This window comes from Bos indicus, chromosome 17 (genome assembly GCF_029378745.1).
Source record: "Bos indicus isolate NIAB-ARS_2022 breed Sahiwal x Tharparkar chromosome 17, NIAB-ARS_B.indTharparkar_mat_pri_1.0, whole genome shotgun sequence".
Taxonomy (NCBI): Eukaryota; Metazoa; Chordata; class Mammalia; order Artiodactyla; family Bovidae; genus Bos; species Bos indicus.
In genome coordinates, this window is record NC_091776.1 from 63,352,523 (window position 1) to 63,367,458 (window position 14,936).

The 14,936-nt window shown below is 43.7% G+C and overlaps 1 protein-coding gene across 10 annotated transcripts in view; it reads left to right on the plus strand.

Moving 5' to 3' along the window:
* Positions 1 to 4,066: 4,066 nt before the first annotated feature.
* The window catches only part of GIT2 (GIT ArfGAP 2), a 42,714-nt gene continuing 31,844 nt past the window's right edge, over positions 4,067 to 14,936 (plus strand). For all 10 annotated transcript variants that reach the window (XR_011561200.1, XM_070769694.1, XM_070769698.1 and 7 more), the window contains exons 1-6: positions 4,067 to 4,253; positions 8,905 to 9,038; positions 10,589 to 10,701; positions 11,304 to 11,409; positions 12,920 to 13,006; positions 13,123 to 13,253. Coding sequence is in view for 9 of the 10 variants with exons in the window: in XM_070769694.1 (XP_070625795.1) it covers positions 4,202 to 4,253; positions 8,905 to 9,038; positions 10,589 to 10,701; positions 11,304 to 11,409; positions 12,920 to 13,006; positions 13,123 to 13,253 (623 nt within the window). In the remaining variant the exon portion in view is untranslated. The remainder of the gene's footprint in view (positions 4,254 to 8,904; positions 9,039 to 10,588; positions 10,702 to 11,303; positions 11,410 to 12,919; positions 13,007 to 13,122; positions 13,254 to 14,936) is intronic.

The following is a 14,936-nucleotide window of genomic DNA, read 5'->3' on the forward strand; positions in this document are numbered from 1 at the left end:
TGCGGGCCGAACTGCCCCAAACAGGGAAGTGCGGGGAGCGGACCACCGCGCGCCGCGGCGGGGGGGGTAGGCGAGGCTAGCCACCCGGGCCGGGTTCCGCTCAACCTCACCCACCTCCAATCCCATACCGGGAATCAGAGCATCGTACTGAAAACAGAAATGAAACTCTCTTGCTTAGCCTAGGATCTCGACCTGAAAAACTCGATCTAGCCTTTATCATCCCCTTTACTCCTGCCCCAGGTCCCTCATATGGTTCGGTCCACAACTGGGCCTCTTCCATCGGCTCTGCGGTCAGAGGGGGGTGACAATAGGCTCCTGGACCAAACCATTCTAGTTCCTGACTCTCTTGCAGCCTGTTTGGACCTGGGGAGATCCTGCCACGATTGGTCAGGAGCCATTTTGGAAGTGGGCAACACCAACCAGTTTTCAAGTAGGCATCATAAACTCTTGGAGAAGTGGCGTTAAGTAGTTGCCCCATGAGAGGATGGTTCTAGCTCAGAGCTTCTCAACTTAAGCACATTTTGAACCACATAAATTTCATATATTTGTTTTTGCTGTTCTGGTAACTCTTAATTCTTTTATTTTTTACTTTGGATTTATTTTTATTTTTTATACAGTTTTTAAAAGTTGCTTTCCATTTACAGTTTTTACCAAATATTGGTTATATTCCTGGTATTGTACAATACACCTTGAGTTATGTTACACCCAATGGTTTGTGCCTCCCACTCCCCCACACTTACATTACCCCTCTCTCCACTGGTAAGGACTAGTTTGTTCTCTGTATCTGTGAATCTGCTTCGTTTTTGTTGTGTTTATAACTTTGTTGTCATTTTTAGATTCCACATGTAAGTGATGTCATACTGTATTTGTCTTCCTCTATCTTACTTCACTTAGTATAACGCCCTCAAAAGTCCATCCTTGTTGCTGCAAATGGCGAATTTTCACTCTTTTTTTTTTATGACTGAATAGAGTACCATTGGAGAAGGCAATGGCACCCCACTCCAGCCATCTCGCCTGGAAAATCCCATGGATGGAGGAGCCTGGTGGGCTGAAGTCCATGGGGTTGCTAAGAGTCCGACAGGACTGAGCGACTTCACTTTCACTTTTTCACTTTCATGCATCGGAGAAGGAAATGGCAACCCACTCCAGTGTTCTTGCCTGGAGAATCCCAGGGGCAGGAGAGCCTGGTGGGCTGTCGTCTATGGGGTCACACAGAGTCGACACGACTGAAGTGACTTAGCAGTAGCAGAATACCATTGTAGAATGCTACATACTGAGGGAACGTTGTGCAACATAATAAAGACCCTATAAGACAAACCCACAGCTAACATCATACTGAAGGGTGAAAAGCTGAAAGCATTTCCTCTAAGATCAGGAGCAAGGATGCCCACTTGCATCACTTTTATTCAACATAGTTTTGGAAGTTCTAGGCACAACAATCAGAAGAAAGAGAAATAAAAGGAATCCAAATTGGAAAGCAAGACAGGAACCACATAAAACTTTTTGTGGGAGGGTGGGATGATTTGGGAGAATGGCACTGAAACATGTATAATATCATATATGAAACGAGTCACCAGTCCAGGTTCGTTGCACGATACTGGATGCTTGGGGCTGGTGCACTGGGACGACCCAGAGGGATGGTATGGGGAGGGAGGAGGGAGGAGGGTTCAGGATGGGGAACACATGTATACCTGTGGCGGATTCATTTTAATATATGGCAAAACCAATACAATATTGTAAAGTTAAAAAATAAAATTAAATTAAAAGAAATGAAAAAAAAAAAACAACTTTATGTGGGGATGTTGGGCAGAATCCCCGCAGTATAAAATTAAATTAAAAGAAATGAAAAAAAAAAAACAACTTTATGTGGGGATGTTGGGCAGAATCCCCGCAGTTTCTACCCACTAGATGTCAGTAACACTCCTGCCAAAATGTCTCCAAATGTACCCTGGAGGAGAAAAATTCATACCCCCACCCCCCCTACTTTGAGAAGCACTGTTCTGCCTCAACTCCAAACTGGGTTATGATTCAAAGTTACCTAAGTTGCTGGTTTATTCCACATACGAGTGTCCTTTATTTTTTAATTTGGGGTTATGGCCGAAAGGACTAATAGATAATACTTACACTTGACCACAGTCAGCCAAACTTAAGTTCATTCTTTGGGTTTCACCCTAAGACACTATAGTTCCTTGATTCAATGAAGAACCAAGTCAACTCACGGCTGCTCGCCAGCCTGAGCTTTCTGCACAGCTGTCCACAACTAGACCACATAGCCGGGCAAAGTTATTTGATGCATCCTGAGAGCATACTCTCTGCCTTCTCTGCTTGTGGACATCAGCTTTTCAGACGCCTGCAACAACAGCTGTTCAAGAATCCTGGCCTAATCCTTTCTCCACACATGTTGAGGCCAGAAGATTTGTGAGTCTGTGAACCAGAACAGGATGCAGGAGCATCAGGATGGAACCCAGAGGCTCTAATTGTGGAATGTGTGGGGTTTATGTGGTTATGCCCACACCACACATTTATAAAAATGGAGAGATGAACCAAAGACCAGTGCTCCTGAGACCCCTTCCAGGACTTCCTATCCTTTCAGAAGTCTTGGGCAATTTAATCCTCTGCCTCGTCATCTTTCCGTATTTATTGAACATTTCTCTTTATTTATTAGTGAAAAAACTCCACAATGGCTGCTCACCAGAGTACCTGGAGGTCAAGACAGTTTCTGGCCCACAATAGCCATGGAATATTTGCCAAATGGGGATCATAGTTGTGCTTACACATATGTAATACATACAATGTTCATTAGCATTAGGACCACATCTCTGCTCGATTTCAGACTGATTAAATTCATTTCATTGTGTTTATGTAGTCCTGTAAATTAGGTTATCTATTCTCACCCTCAAAGGAAAAAAAAAGTTGTGATTAGGAAATAATAGCAGTATTTAATTCCAGTAAGAGGAACAACTATTATTGAGTGCTTACTATGGGGCAGGCACACTATATGCTTCTGTAAGTTACTCCATTTGTCCTTAGTAAATATTTCGCTTTTGCATGTCATGTAAGGGTTTTGCTGAATATTCTTCGTCCTCTCCCTCTTTTTTTCCTCTTAACACCCCTTTAAAAATGTAAAAATCATTTTTAGGTAACAAGCTATACAAACGTGAATCATGGGCTTGAGGTAGACAGACTACTTCCACTTTCCAGATAAGATTAAAACTGCAGCATAGGGAAACATCTAATATATTCCTACTTATTTTATTGTAGATCTAGTACAGTTGAATGTAACTCCATAAATACAGAAAATTTCGTCTTCTTGGCTCACTGCTCCTTCTCCAGTGCCCAGAACAGTGTGTGGAACATAGTACATGGTCAATAAATGTGCATCCCTGATAATTTCAGTATTATCTATGTGTGCTTAGCCACTCAGTCCTATCTGACTCTGCGACTCCAAGGACTGTAGCCCCGCCAGCCTCCTCTGTCCATGGGGATTCTCCTGGCAACAGTACTGGAGTGGGTTGCCATACCCTCCTCTAATGGATCTTCCCAACCCCAGGGATCAAACCCAGGTCTTCAGCATTGCTGGCGGATTCTTCACCGTCTGAGCCACCCAAGGAAGCCCAAGAATACTGGAGTGGGTAGCCTATCCCTTCTCCAGGGGATCTTCCCGACCTAGGAACTGAAACGGGGTCTCCTGCATTGCAGGCGAATTCTTTACCAGCTGAGCTACCAAGGAAGCCCTGGTCAATAAATATTTGTTGAATAAAGGAACGAATAAATAAGTGAACGTGGCCAAAGTTATGCTAAATGACTTGACGAATGATTGCCTCAAGAAGGCTGTGGCTGCATACCTTTGGTCACTACATTATGCTGCTTCCCTTGATATTAATCAGCACTGGGAGGAAGTGAATCTCTTCCAGAGAGGGAGACCCCCCCCAAATTAAAGAGGTTTAGAAACAGGAGAGGAGACACCTGCCCTCACTCAAAATGGCGACAAGGAAGCGTGCCCTTTCCGGTCACGTGACCCGCCCGTCGCCGAAGGGCACCTCCCCGCGCGTGCGTGCTGCGCCGCGGCTGTGAGGCGCTGAGGGGAGAGGCGGCCGCCGCCAGCGCCGCTGCGGGGACCCGTTAGAGCGGAAGCGCAGCCGCCGCCGCCGCCTTCACTGTCCCGGGGCCCCAGGTTCCCGGCAGGTGGGAGGCGGGAGCCATGTCGAAGCGGCTCCGGAGCAGCGAGGTGTGCGCTGACTGCAGCGGGCCGGGTGAGTCGCACCGGCCGGGCCCGCTCCCCTCAGCTCTCCTGGCCAGGACCCCTGCCCCGGGGCCGCCCCCTCGGGCCGGGAGGGTTCGGGCAGTAGAGCTCTGCACCCTATGCCCCGGGTCGCGACGAGTAGGCGCCTGGGCGGCCGTGGGGCGGGACCCGTCCCGGGCCTGTCAGAGCCCGGCGGGTAGGGGGCCGCCGCCCTCCCGTCACTCCCGTCCCTCTCTTCTTTCTCGTCCCCTCTGTCCCAGGCCGGGCGTAGAGGCGGCGGGGTCGTGGCCGCTTTCCCAACAGGAAGGGGCTTGGGCAATCCACGAGGAGGCCAATAAGAGAAATCAACTGCGAGCGTCCTCCCGGCTGCGGCCCCCAGAGGCTGCAGGTGTCATCCCCCCTCCCCACAGCCCCCCAGACCCCCGCCCCGGTGTTGGGGGGAGGCCCTGTCCGGAGTGGGCGACGCTCGCCGCTTCCTTCCACTGAGGCTCGCCAGAGGACCCCCAAGGATGAGTTTTGCCCCGCTTCTCTAACATCCCGACTGCCACTCCGCCGCGGACAGTCTCCCGGATGACGGGGTCTTGCAAACGCCGACCATCGCTTGAGGGAGCAATGCTTGTCTCAAGTTCTGAGATCCGAACCGGCCGAGTTCAAACTAGATTTTGCCTCTGGGTGACCTTGGGCTGGTGACTTCATTTGGCCGAGTCTTGATTTCCTCATTTTTCGAGTGAGGATGATTGAGAGTACGGTGCTCAGGGGTAGAACAGTTTCAATGAATATGCTTAGGATTGTCTCATCTAAGGTGGTTTTTGGGGTTGTTGTTTTTATTTTTCCTGTTTTTTGTATTGTGTACAGAACCTTCATAGCCTCTTAAAGCTGTAGTTGAATTTCTAAATTATACATTAATTACTGCCTACAAAATAAACACACCAAATCATTGTCAACTATAATCATTTGGGTATTCAGGCAGTTTAGGCATATGGGAACACTGAAGGGCGGAAGCCATCCCTCCCATGTTTAATCAGATTTAGAGTTGAGATCTATCTTAGCGGTTGGAGCCCGGTTGACAGTGCTCTGTGCTGTTTTCAGTGCTTGGATTTATCTCCTTTGAATTTGAAGTAATTCAAAAGGTAAGATGGCTTCTTTGGCACAATAGTATCCAATAAACAATCTTAACGAAGTCATCGAGCACCACTCTGTTTTAAACTTCATCTTGTCATATGGAGGTGCAGACCGATTTTAAAAGGACTATGATAACTCAAACCTTATGTGGTTATTTCACGGACTGTATAATGTAAGTGGGGTTACCACTTTCTTTTGAAGATAGGGAGACCAGGTGGAGGAGTTTAAAGAGGTGTTGTAGAAACTAAGTTAGCTTGTCATACAAACCCCATTGTATTCTCTAAAAATGTTATTTGCTCCACTTCCTTCTTTTCTTGCCTGTTTTCGGTTGAACTTTCTGTGATGTTTGATTCACATGAATCTAGATTCAAACTTCCTCTTGAAGCGCATGTTCTTTGCTTCTCAGTGGATGGTACACAGGGCAGAGGAAAATTGCATCTCTGTTGTCATGCTGAATTCTGTACTAAATACTGTCTTGCACTTCTGTGGCGTTTTGTGCCTTTGAGAACATTTTTCTCTTCCATTGTATCTTTTTTAGTTGTTGTCTCGTATGCCTAATCTACAGAGAATTGAGTCACTTCCTTCCTGTTTTGAATATAATTAGGCTACCTTGAAATGTTCTGAACTTGAGCAGCTAGGAATTTGTGCTGCCTTTTCTGCAAAGCCCTAGTGGGAGAGTAACCTTTATGGTTCAGGATCCCTGTGAGATTCTGATGAATGCTAAGACCTTCTCCCCACAAAATACACGTGCACTTCACCTTTCACACAGAATTTGTTAAGATTTCTTAGTGGGATAATAGATGTTTCTGAAGCCCATTGGTTGTGTTCCTAGAACCCATGTTAAGAAGCCCTAGCATAAAATGTTCACATAAATTGGAAGGGGTTCACTGGATTTTACTGTCGCTAACATTCTGATATTCTCTTCATGTGATTCTGATTCATGATGTTAAAATGACTAGTAGAGAGCCTTGTAGTGGAGAGCTTTGCTTAGTGTGTGTTAAATCCTTCCTGTCTTGTCCCTATTTAATTTCTTCCAAGAGGACTGTAAATTCTCTGAACAATAGGTGAAAACCAAGGCTGATCTTCAAAATAAAGTCTTTCTGTATGTATGTCATTCATAGTACCACACTGCAAAAAGCCAAGTTGTTATGTATCTTTGCAGGGATCTTTCATCTTGATGTTTCCAGTCTTTTTTTTTTAGAGTGCTTTAGTAGTACTGACATAGTTGTTCTTCACTGAAGAATTTTGTTTGAGTTTTTGTTTCATGGCAAACTTGTAATTGTTGCTGTTCAGTCCCTAAATTGTGTCCAACTCTTTGCAGTCCCATTGACTGCAGCATGCCAGACTTCCCTGTCCTTCACTGTCTCCCAAAGCTGGCTCAAATGCGTGTCCATTGAGTTGGTGACGCCGTCTAACCATCTCGTCCTCTGTCCTCTGTTGCCCTCTTCTCCTCTGGCCCTCAATCTTTCCCAGCATCAGGGTCTTTTCCAATGAGTTGGAATTCCAATGCTTTGCAACATGGCAAAAAAAAAAAAAAATTTTTTTTAAAAGATAGGTAAACTAATTACTAAGATTTGATGATAGTTAATCAACTGTTTTGGAGCTTCAGCATTGATCCTCGCTCCTCGAAATGAATATTCAAGGATTGATTTCCCTAACCAGTCAGTCCTAAAGGTAATCAACCCTGAATATTCACTGGAAGGACTGATACTAAAGCTGGAGCTCCAAAATGTTTGATTAACTGTGATCAAATCATAGTCAATAGTTTACCTTTATTTTTTTTAAGTCATTTTTTGCCGTGCTGCATGGCATGCAGGATCTTAGTTTCCTGACCAAGCGTTGAACACGTGCACCCTGCAGTGGAAGTGCAGAGTCTTAACCACTGGATCGCCAGGGAGGTCCTGGTTTACCTTTTTTTTTTTTTTTTAATGAATCTAGTTCATATCCTATTCTGAGTTCAACTACCTGAAAACTCCATGAGGTTTTTAAGTGTAGTAAGATAGTGTTCATGTGGCACATTCAATATTTCGAATATTAGCAATCAAAGACTTTCTCTGCTGCTGCTAAGTCGCTTCAGTCGTGTCTGACTCTGTGCGACCCCATAGAGGGCAGCCCACCAGGCTCCCCCGTCCCTGGGATTCTCCGGGCAAGAACACTGGAGTGGGTTGCCATTTCCTTCTCCTAGTGGCCATGGATTGCAGTGAGCTCTTGAAAATACTTGAGTGGTACTTACAAAATAATTGGGAAAAGTTATAACAGCTCACATTACTGAGTACTTACTATATGCAAAGAGCTTCACTTACTCTTTTATATCCTCACCGCCCTGAGATGTGTTGTTCTTCTATTTGATCCATGATGAGTACCCTCAAAGAAATAACTTGCCTAAGATCCTTGCGCAAGAAGTGGCAGAGTTGGGGTTCAAACCCTGGACTGCTTGTCTCCAAAGCCAGCCCTCTTAACCACCACACTCTCTGACTCCCAGTTTGTCTTTGATTGAAATCCCATAACTTTTCATTATATGGTTGGAAGGGGTTTGAATAAACTGTTAGAAATGGTAAGGATGGTGTACATGCATTTTAGAGATTTTTGTGGACATTGAAGAATTTTTAAATATAACCCTCAAGCCAAGCAGCTTGAGCGGCACCTATTGTCACCCCTTGTGTGAATCTGATGAAATGTAGAAGGTCTGTCTGTGTTTTGAGTTTCTAAATATTTAGTTTACTTTCCCAGCGTGAGTTATTCTTACTGCTTACTAAGTGTGCGTTTTTCCTTGTTTCAGAGGGTGTCTGATGAGGCTTTGTCAGACTTCACAGGAAAAAAAGTATCATGCGCACGTCAGAAATATTGCTCATTTGTATTTTGCGTCTTTTTTTCTGTGAGGCCGATGTTTTTACAGCTTCTGTTCTTTCAGGTCCGTGGTGAGATCGGACTCAACAGTTTATTTAAGACAGCTAACGGATATCCTAGCACGTTTCCTAGTGGAGGAGGCCAGGGTTTCCCAGTCTGTTTTCAGAGCCACTGCGGCTGAGCTGTTTTATAATTGTGTCGCTTGTAGCTTTCTGCTAAGCCCAGAGGCGTGTCGATGTGCAGCGGTATTAGGGTAGCTGTCTTTTCACCATTCACTTCACATAATTCTGTGTGGATTGTTCATGGGCAGTTTTGTTGTCCTGCCATTTGTGGGAATGGAGTCAGAATGATTCAGGTGAACCCGCTCAATTTGCTTCTCTTACATTTAATGAAGGAGCACATATCCGAGATAGTAGATCTTACTAGGGCTACAGATTGTGGTCCTGGACCAGAAAGCAGGTAAGTGATCACTCAGGGCTTCAATCCATGTTTTCCATCTCTATTAACATTGTACCCCTAGTCAAGATGGGTGGTATCATCAGACAGGCTCCCCAGCTTAACATGTTGACTAGCATACCAACACAACAGAAATGTCTTGTTTTTCTGAAACACCAAACCTTGGTCATCTTTTGCCACCCGGCAGAATAGCAACCACCTGGTATCCTTGCCACTGATCTCACTCTTCTTTCCAGATCCTTCCTGGGCATCCGTAAATAGGGGAACGTTTATATGCGATGAGTGCTGCAGTGTCCATCGGAGTCTGGGACGCCATATCTCTCAAGTGAGGCATCTTAAACACACACCATGGCCTCCGACATTGCTTCAGGTAAAGAATAAGAATTCTCCTCAAGAAGTTTAAGTTTTTAGGAGTTACTGTTTTAGGAACTGAAATTACACTTCTTAAACCTTACAAAAATGTTTGAATCCTAATTGAGTAGAGGTGCCATGCTTATCAGTGCTATATATAAGTATTGAATTAGTTATTTAAGATTATTTTTCTCCTAGTGAAAATCTGGAAAAGCTCGACTATAGGTAGACAGATAGTCATTAAAATTTCTTCCTAATGTTTTACTGCCGACTTTCTAGACTATTGCCAGAAATTGTTTTTAAACAATCTGTCTTTTCCGCTTACCACGATGAATGTTCTTGAAAGCAACTGCCTTAGAAACTTTTCATGAAGTTTCCTGCTTTGATAGGAGTCCTCTGAAGTTTCTGACACATCTGATTTAAGTTCTCTTAAAGTTCTTGTAACTTGTTAGAGACAATCAAGTTCTGTTTTGATTGAACGCCTAACTTAGTTTTATTTGGGGGTCCATTAGCATGTCAGCGGGTACTTCTATTTTGGGGTACACATTCTCTGAGTTCTGTTGGAACTCAGACTTTGGCATGTGTTTTTGCCTTCATTTGTCTTGAGTACATATTTTACTAAATCTGTGGCAGCTGCACAGCCTGTCCCAAAAGGGTGAGTTTAGATCTCTGATCTGACAGTATCTGCAGTGTTGTAAAAATCAGACGAGGCCTTGTCAGGAGGCATGCTCTGAAATGAAAATGGTTTATTATTATTAATAACTTCTGCTCAGAAGTTTCTAACAGCTCATTCCCATGTCAAAATGGGTGTTTACTGCTGTCAGATTATACAGAGTACAGATATTATGTCGTATCCTATATTATAGGATATGAATAAAGTCCAGAGATGTGTAGTTTAAAATGCCAGACTTGGCCCTAGAGCAGCAGTCCCCAGAGTGACGCGTGGACTACTAGCGGCACTCGAGGCTGATGCGCGTGCTCAGTCGTCCAGTCGGGTCCACCTCTTTACAGACCCGCAGGCTCCTCTGTTCATAGGCTTTTTTCTCGGCAAAAATACTGGAGTGGGTTGCCATTTCCTTTTTCAGGGGATTTTCCTGAACCCACATCTCCTGTGTTGGCAGGGAGATTCTTTACCACTGATCAAAGGTAGATGTAGGTAATACTCAAATATTTATTTCAATGGTTGCATAAAACTGTAACTAGGGTATCAAATTATAATTGCTAGTGAAAGTTTTAGAAGGTAAGTGGATTTAAAGAAAAAGATTAAGAATCTTGAAAAATAGTATTTGGATGCTCAGGCTTGGGCAGTGCTGTCCTAAAGTGTCAGAGTGCTCTTTCTTCATCGTGTATTAGAAAATGTAATCAAACCCATTGAAGTATGTAGCTATCCTCCTGGTCAAATCTGAATCCTGCATGTAGCTTCTTCTTTCTCATTCTAAAACAGAAAATAATGAAGCGTGTGATCTCCTAGTCATGCTAGTGTTTGTAGTGGAACCAGTTCAGTCATTGATTTCCATGGAATGTTTGTAGAAAGAAATTAAAATTCGATTTTATACTGCTTGATTTTAGATGGTTGAAACCTTGTATAATAATGGTGCTAATTCTATATGGGAGCATTCGTTACTGGACCCCACCTCTATTATGAGTGGAAGACGCAAAGCTAATCCACAGGATAAAGTACAGTGAGTGGAATGTTTATAAATACTCTTATTTCTTCTTAACCCCTGGGGCCCACTGAAAGGAGCGCAGCTGTCTTGGACCAGCCTCCACAGGGGCAGCGCAGGAGATGGTCACCCAGTTGTGTGTTGAACTCTTTGCCTTTAGGAATGCAGAATGAAGCCAGGCATGGGACCATCTCTTCCGCATGGCTACCCAGCACAAGTCTGGTTTCTCCAGCTTAAGACTAAGGCTTGGTGGCTGTCGATGTCACTGGGTTTGCGCTTAGGTGCTCAACCAACAGGCAGTCAGACCAGACATCTGGATTCTTAAAAGATGGGACAAAAAGCTGCTTCCTCCCAAGGTTGCTAGGTCACTTCAGAAAATTACACAGAGAAGAAAGATACTATAAAAAGCAGGTATTCCGCAGTCCTGGCCATTATAATGACTAATGTACGTTTTCAGACTTCAGGTCTTAACACACTGCCAAAGCTTACTTCAGTATTGTTCCTTTTATTCTTGAGTGGGGGATGTGGGTCACTTCCTCTTCTCTTTACAGTCTGAAGAATGGGAAATGTTGTATCTGAACTGCAAGTGAACTGTTTTCTTTTTTTTGTTCTCAAACCAGTCCTAATAAAGCAGAATTCATCAGAGCCAAGTATCAGATGTTAGCGTTCGTCCACCGCTTGCCCTGCCGGGATGACGACAGTGTGACCGCCAAAGATCTCAGTAAGGTGGGTCACACCTTTCAGAATCCTGAAATTACCGGATGAAACAGCACACTGTCCTGTTTGGGGGAAAAAAAGACACTTAGAAAGAAAAGAAAACTCCTTTCTGTATATGAAATAATTAGTAACAGCTTTTTTTGCAGTTGGTTTCTTCTCTCATCTTAATTCAAATGGCAACCATTCATATTAGTGGAGGTATACTAGTGGGACAAAGGAAAAAATAAGTATCCAGGAAACTATTTGTGTTTTCTAGGTCTGGTTCTAGAGTCGTATTTCTGTAAGTTTTTGTTTGCGGAGCTTTGAAATAGGAGCCATGTCAGAGTTTGTTTCTAGGAGGGACTACAAGGTCTGTGGGACTTGTGCAGGTTTCTGGGTTGCATGCTGAGTGAGATCTTCAGGAAGTAGGGTGTCACTCAGAGCCGTAGTCCATGGGATGGTTTATTAAACTCACAAGATGAGTTGATGGCTTTCTTTATGTGGGCCTTTGCATGTTTTTAAGATATGCCACAAAAACACATATCTTAATTTTCAAAGCGCTGCTTTTGGCAGATGCTCAAGGCACTCACAGTTCAGAATTTTAAACTTTGCCTGAAGGTGGATGTGATTGTTACTTCCATTCATTGTGTTTTTAAGCCACAATTTTTAAAAATAGAATTAATTAGGAAAACAAGATCTGGATGCAGATGTTAGAGTAGCTTTCTTCAATCCTGTGGTAAGGATGCTTGCAGTTTGGACAATTCTAGGGTTGAAGGAGGAGTTGAAGGAAGGCAGATTATCCTCTGAATGTATAAGGGCTTTACCTCAGTGCTATATGATTTGATATGCCACAGGCCTGTTTCCACCCCGAAAGACTTCATTAAATCATTGTGCACAAGGCCAAGACTAGTGTTGTGGAGAGGGTGTGATATAAGGTGGAATCCTGTGATTTATACAGTCTAGGATCTGAAGCTCTAAAGCCCTAGGTTCAATATTAACAGCTAATAACAACAGCAGTAATAATAGCAGCTGTTTTCTTTGGGCATTTCCTGTGTACCAGGCTCTGTGCTCTGTTGTATCTTCGATCTCTTATAGTTGCCTGTGAATAGGTGGCATTTTTATCACCATTTTAGAGATAAGGAAACAGGTTCAGGTTGCTTTAAACACTTTCTCAAGTTCATACAGCTTGAGGGGTATATGGTTTGAAATTCAGGTCTGTCAGACTTTAGAGCCATGCTTAACCCCTCCTCACACTCCCTCACACTCAGAGACTGGTTGTGCCACTTAGACAGATCATGCCTTTGGGCGCATCAGCCTTCCCAGCCCTAGTTCCCTTATCAGTAACGTAGGCCTGACTCTGCCTTAGAGCCCAGGGGTAGCTGTTACCAGCAAGGGAGAGACGGCTTCATTCACCTTGCTAAGCAAGATAAAGATGATGTAGTGCTGCGATAATGTAGATTGCAGTGGTCTGCCAGCTGCTTTGCTCCCTCATTCTTTACACTTTTAACAAACATTCTTTTCTTGTTTATGTATTTTTCAGCAACTCCATTCAAGCGTGAGAACAGGGAATCTTGAAACCTGTTTGAGGCTGTTATCTTTAGGAGCACAAGCCAACTTTTTTCACCCTGTAAGAAAGCCCAAATTGGTTCAGATATTAAGTTGAAACTAAATGGGTTGCATTTGCTTAGCCTTTGGGTTATTTAATTTGTTTCTTTTTGTGTATTTTGTATTAATGATTCTTAGGAGAAAGGAAACACCCCCCTCCATGTGGCCTCCAAAGCAGGGCAGATTCTACAGGCAGAATTGTTGGCAGTATACGGAGCAGACCCAGGCACCCAGGACTCCAGTGGGAAAACTCCTGTCGACTATGCCAGGTGAGAGACTCAACTCTTTTACCTTTCTCTGTTTGGGATTATTTACCTTGTGTATGATTCATTGTTAATCATTTAGCCACTTTTCATTGTTAAAAGTGGCTAAATTGTGCATGGGTAGCATTTAGCTCCTTCAAAGATATGAATTCTGTTATTTTGCAGATGAAGATATTTCAAGTGCGTATAATCTTACAGCCAGTCAAAGTTGGGGAAGGTAGAACCATTAACCACTGTGCTTTAGCTTCCAATCTTTCATTTTTTTTTATCCTTTGTAACATAGTGGTATTTGAGCCATAGTTGGAATCCACATCAAGTATAAAGAGTTGCAGAACCCACTCCTCAGTTTTTTTTGAATACTTTTAGTCATTGCTTGAACTTAGAAACAAATCTGTATGGATGTGCATGTGTGCTCAGTCGTGTCTGACTCTTTGCAACTCGGCAGACTGCAGCCCACCAGACTCCTCTCTCCATGGAATTTTCCAGGCAAAAATCCTGGAGTAGATTGCCATTTCCTTATCCAGGGGATCTTCCTGACCCAGGAATTGAACGTACGTTTCCTGCATTGGCAGGCAGATTCTTTACCACTGGCACTGCCTGGGAAGCCCCTGTATGGATAGATATGTGGTTCAACAAGTATAGTAAAATATTAATTGCAGAATTTAGGTAGTGGACATCTCGGGGCTCCCTATAAAATTCTTTAAATTTTTCTTCGTTTGAAAATTTTGGCTGTGAAGTAGTGGAAAATAAAAAAGTAAATCCGTAGATTAGTCTTTAGTATCATTTAAATGACAGAAGATGGATCATCTTTCCTTCTTTTTCCAAATTAACTTGATTAACTGCAAAGAACGATGCTCTGCACAGGGTAAAATGACAGTTGACAACCTGAAAATGACAAGTGAAATGACAAAACTCTGCCCCCCTAGACTTTACTCTCTCATGGAGGAGAGGATTCATAAATGCGTGTAAGAGTTAAATGAGGCAAGATAATGTAGAACTCATTACCATAGTGGATACATACATAGTATTTCTTCACTGTGGCCCAGATCATTAAGTCATGTCTTTAGTTGGTCTTTGAAGAATGGATTGGATTTGGGTGTGTGAAGAGGAGCTAAGGTATTTCAGACGAGAAGAAGGATGTGGGTCAAGTTCTGAAGGGAGGGGTAGACCGGGCACATACGGCACAGCAGGGGTCCTGACTGGATAGAGCAGTGTGTCTGGGAATAAGAGCTCAGGTGTTGACGCGTGCAGTGTTTCATCAGGTCTAACACGCCATTGTTTATATGTGTGCGTGCTAAGTCACTTCAGTCATGTCTGACTCTGCGACGCCATGGACTATAGGCTTCCAGGCTCCTCTGTCCATGGTATTCACCAGGCAAGAATACTAGAGTGGGTTGCCATGCCCTTCTCCAGGGGATCTTCCCGAACCAGGGATGGAACCAGCATCTCTTATGTCTCCTGCATTGGCAGGTGGGTTCTTAACCCTTGGACCACCAGGGGAGACCCCTGTCTCACAAATTAATCAGAGAAAGGGGGTAGTTGAGATTTTGAAAGCAGTTTTACAAGAGTGGAAGTCAGAGTCGACCTTGACAGTTTACCTCACACAAAAAGGTTGATTATTCTGAAAAGTCACTTTTGATTAACTCCTCAGGTATCTCAGGGGGTGTCTCTGTACTTTTCTCTTCTAGC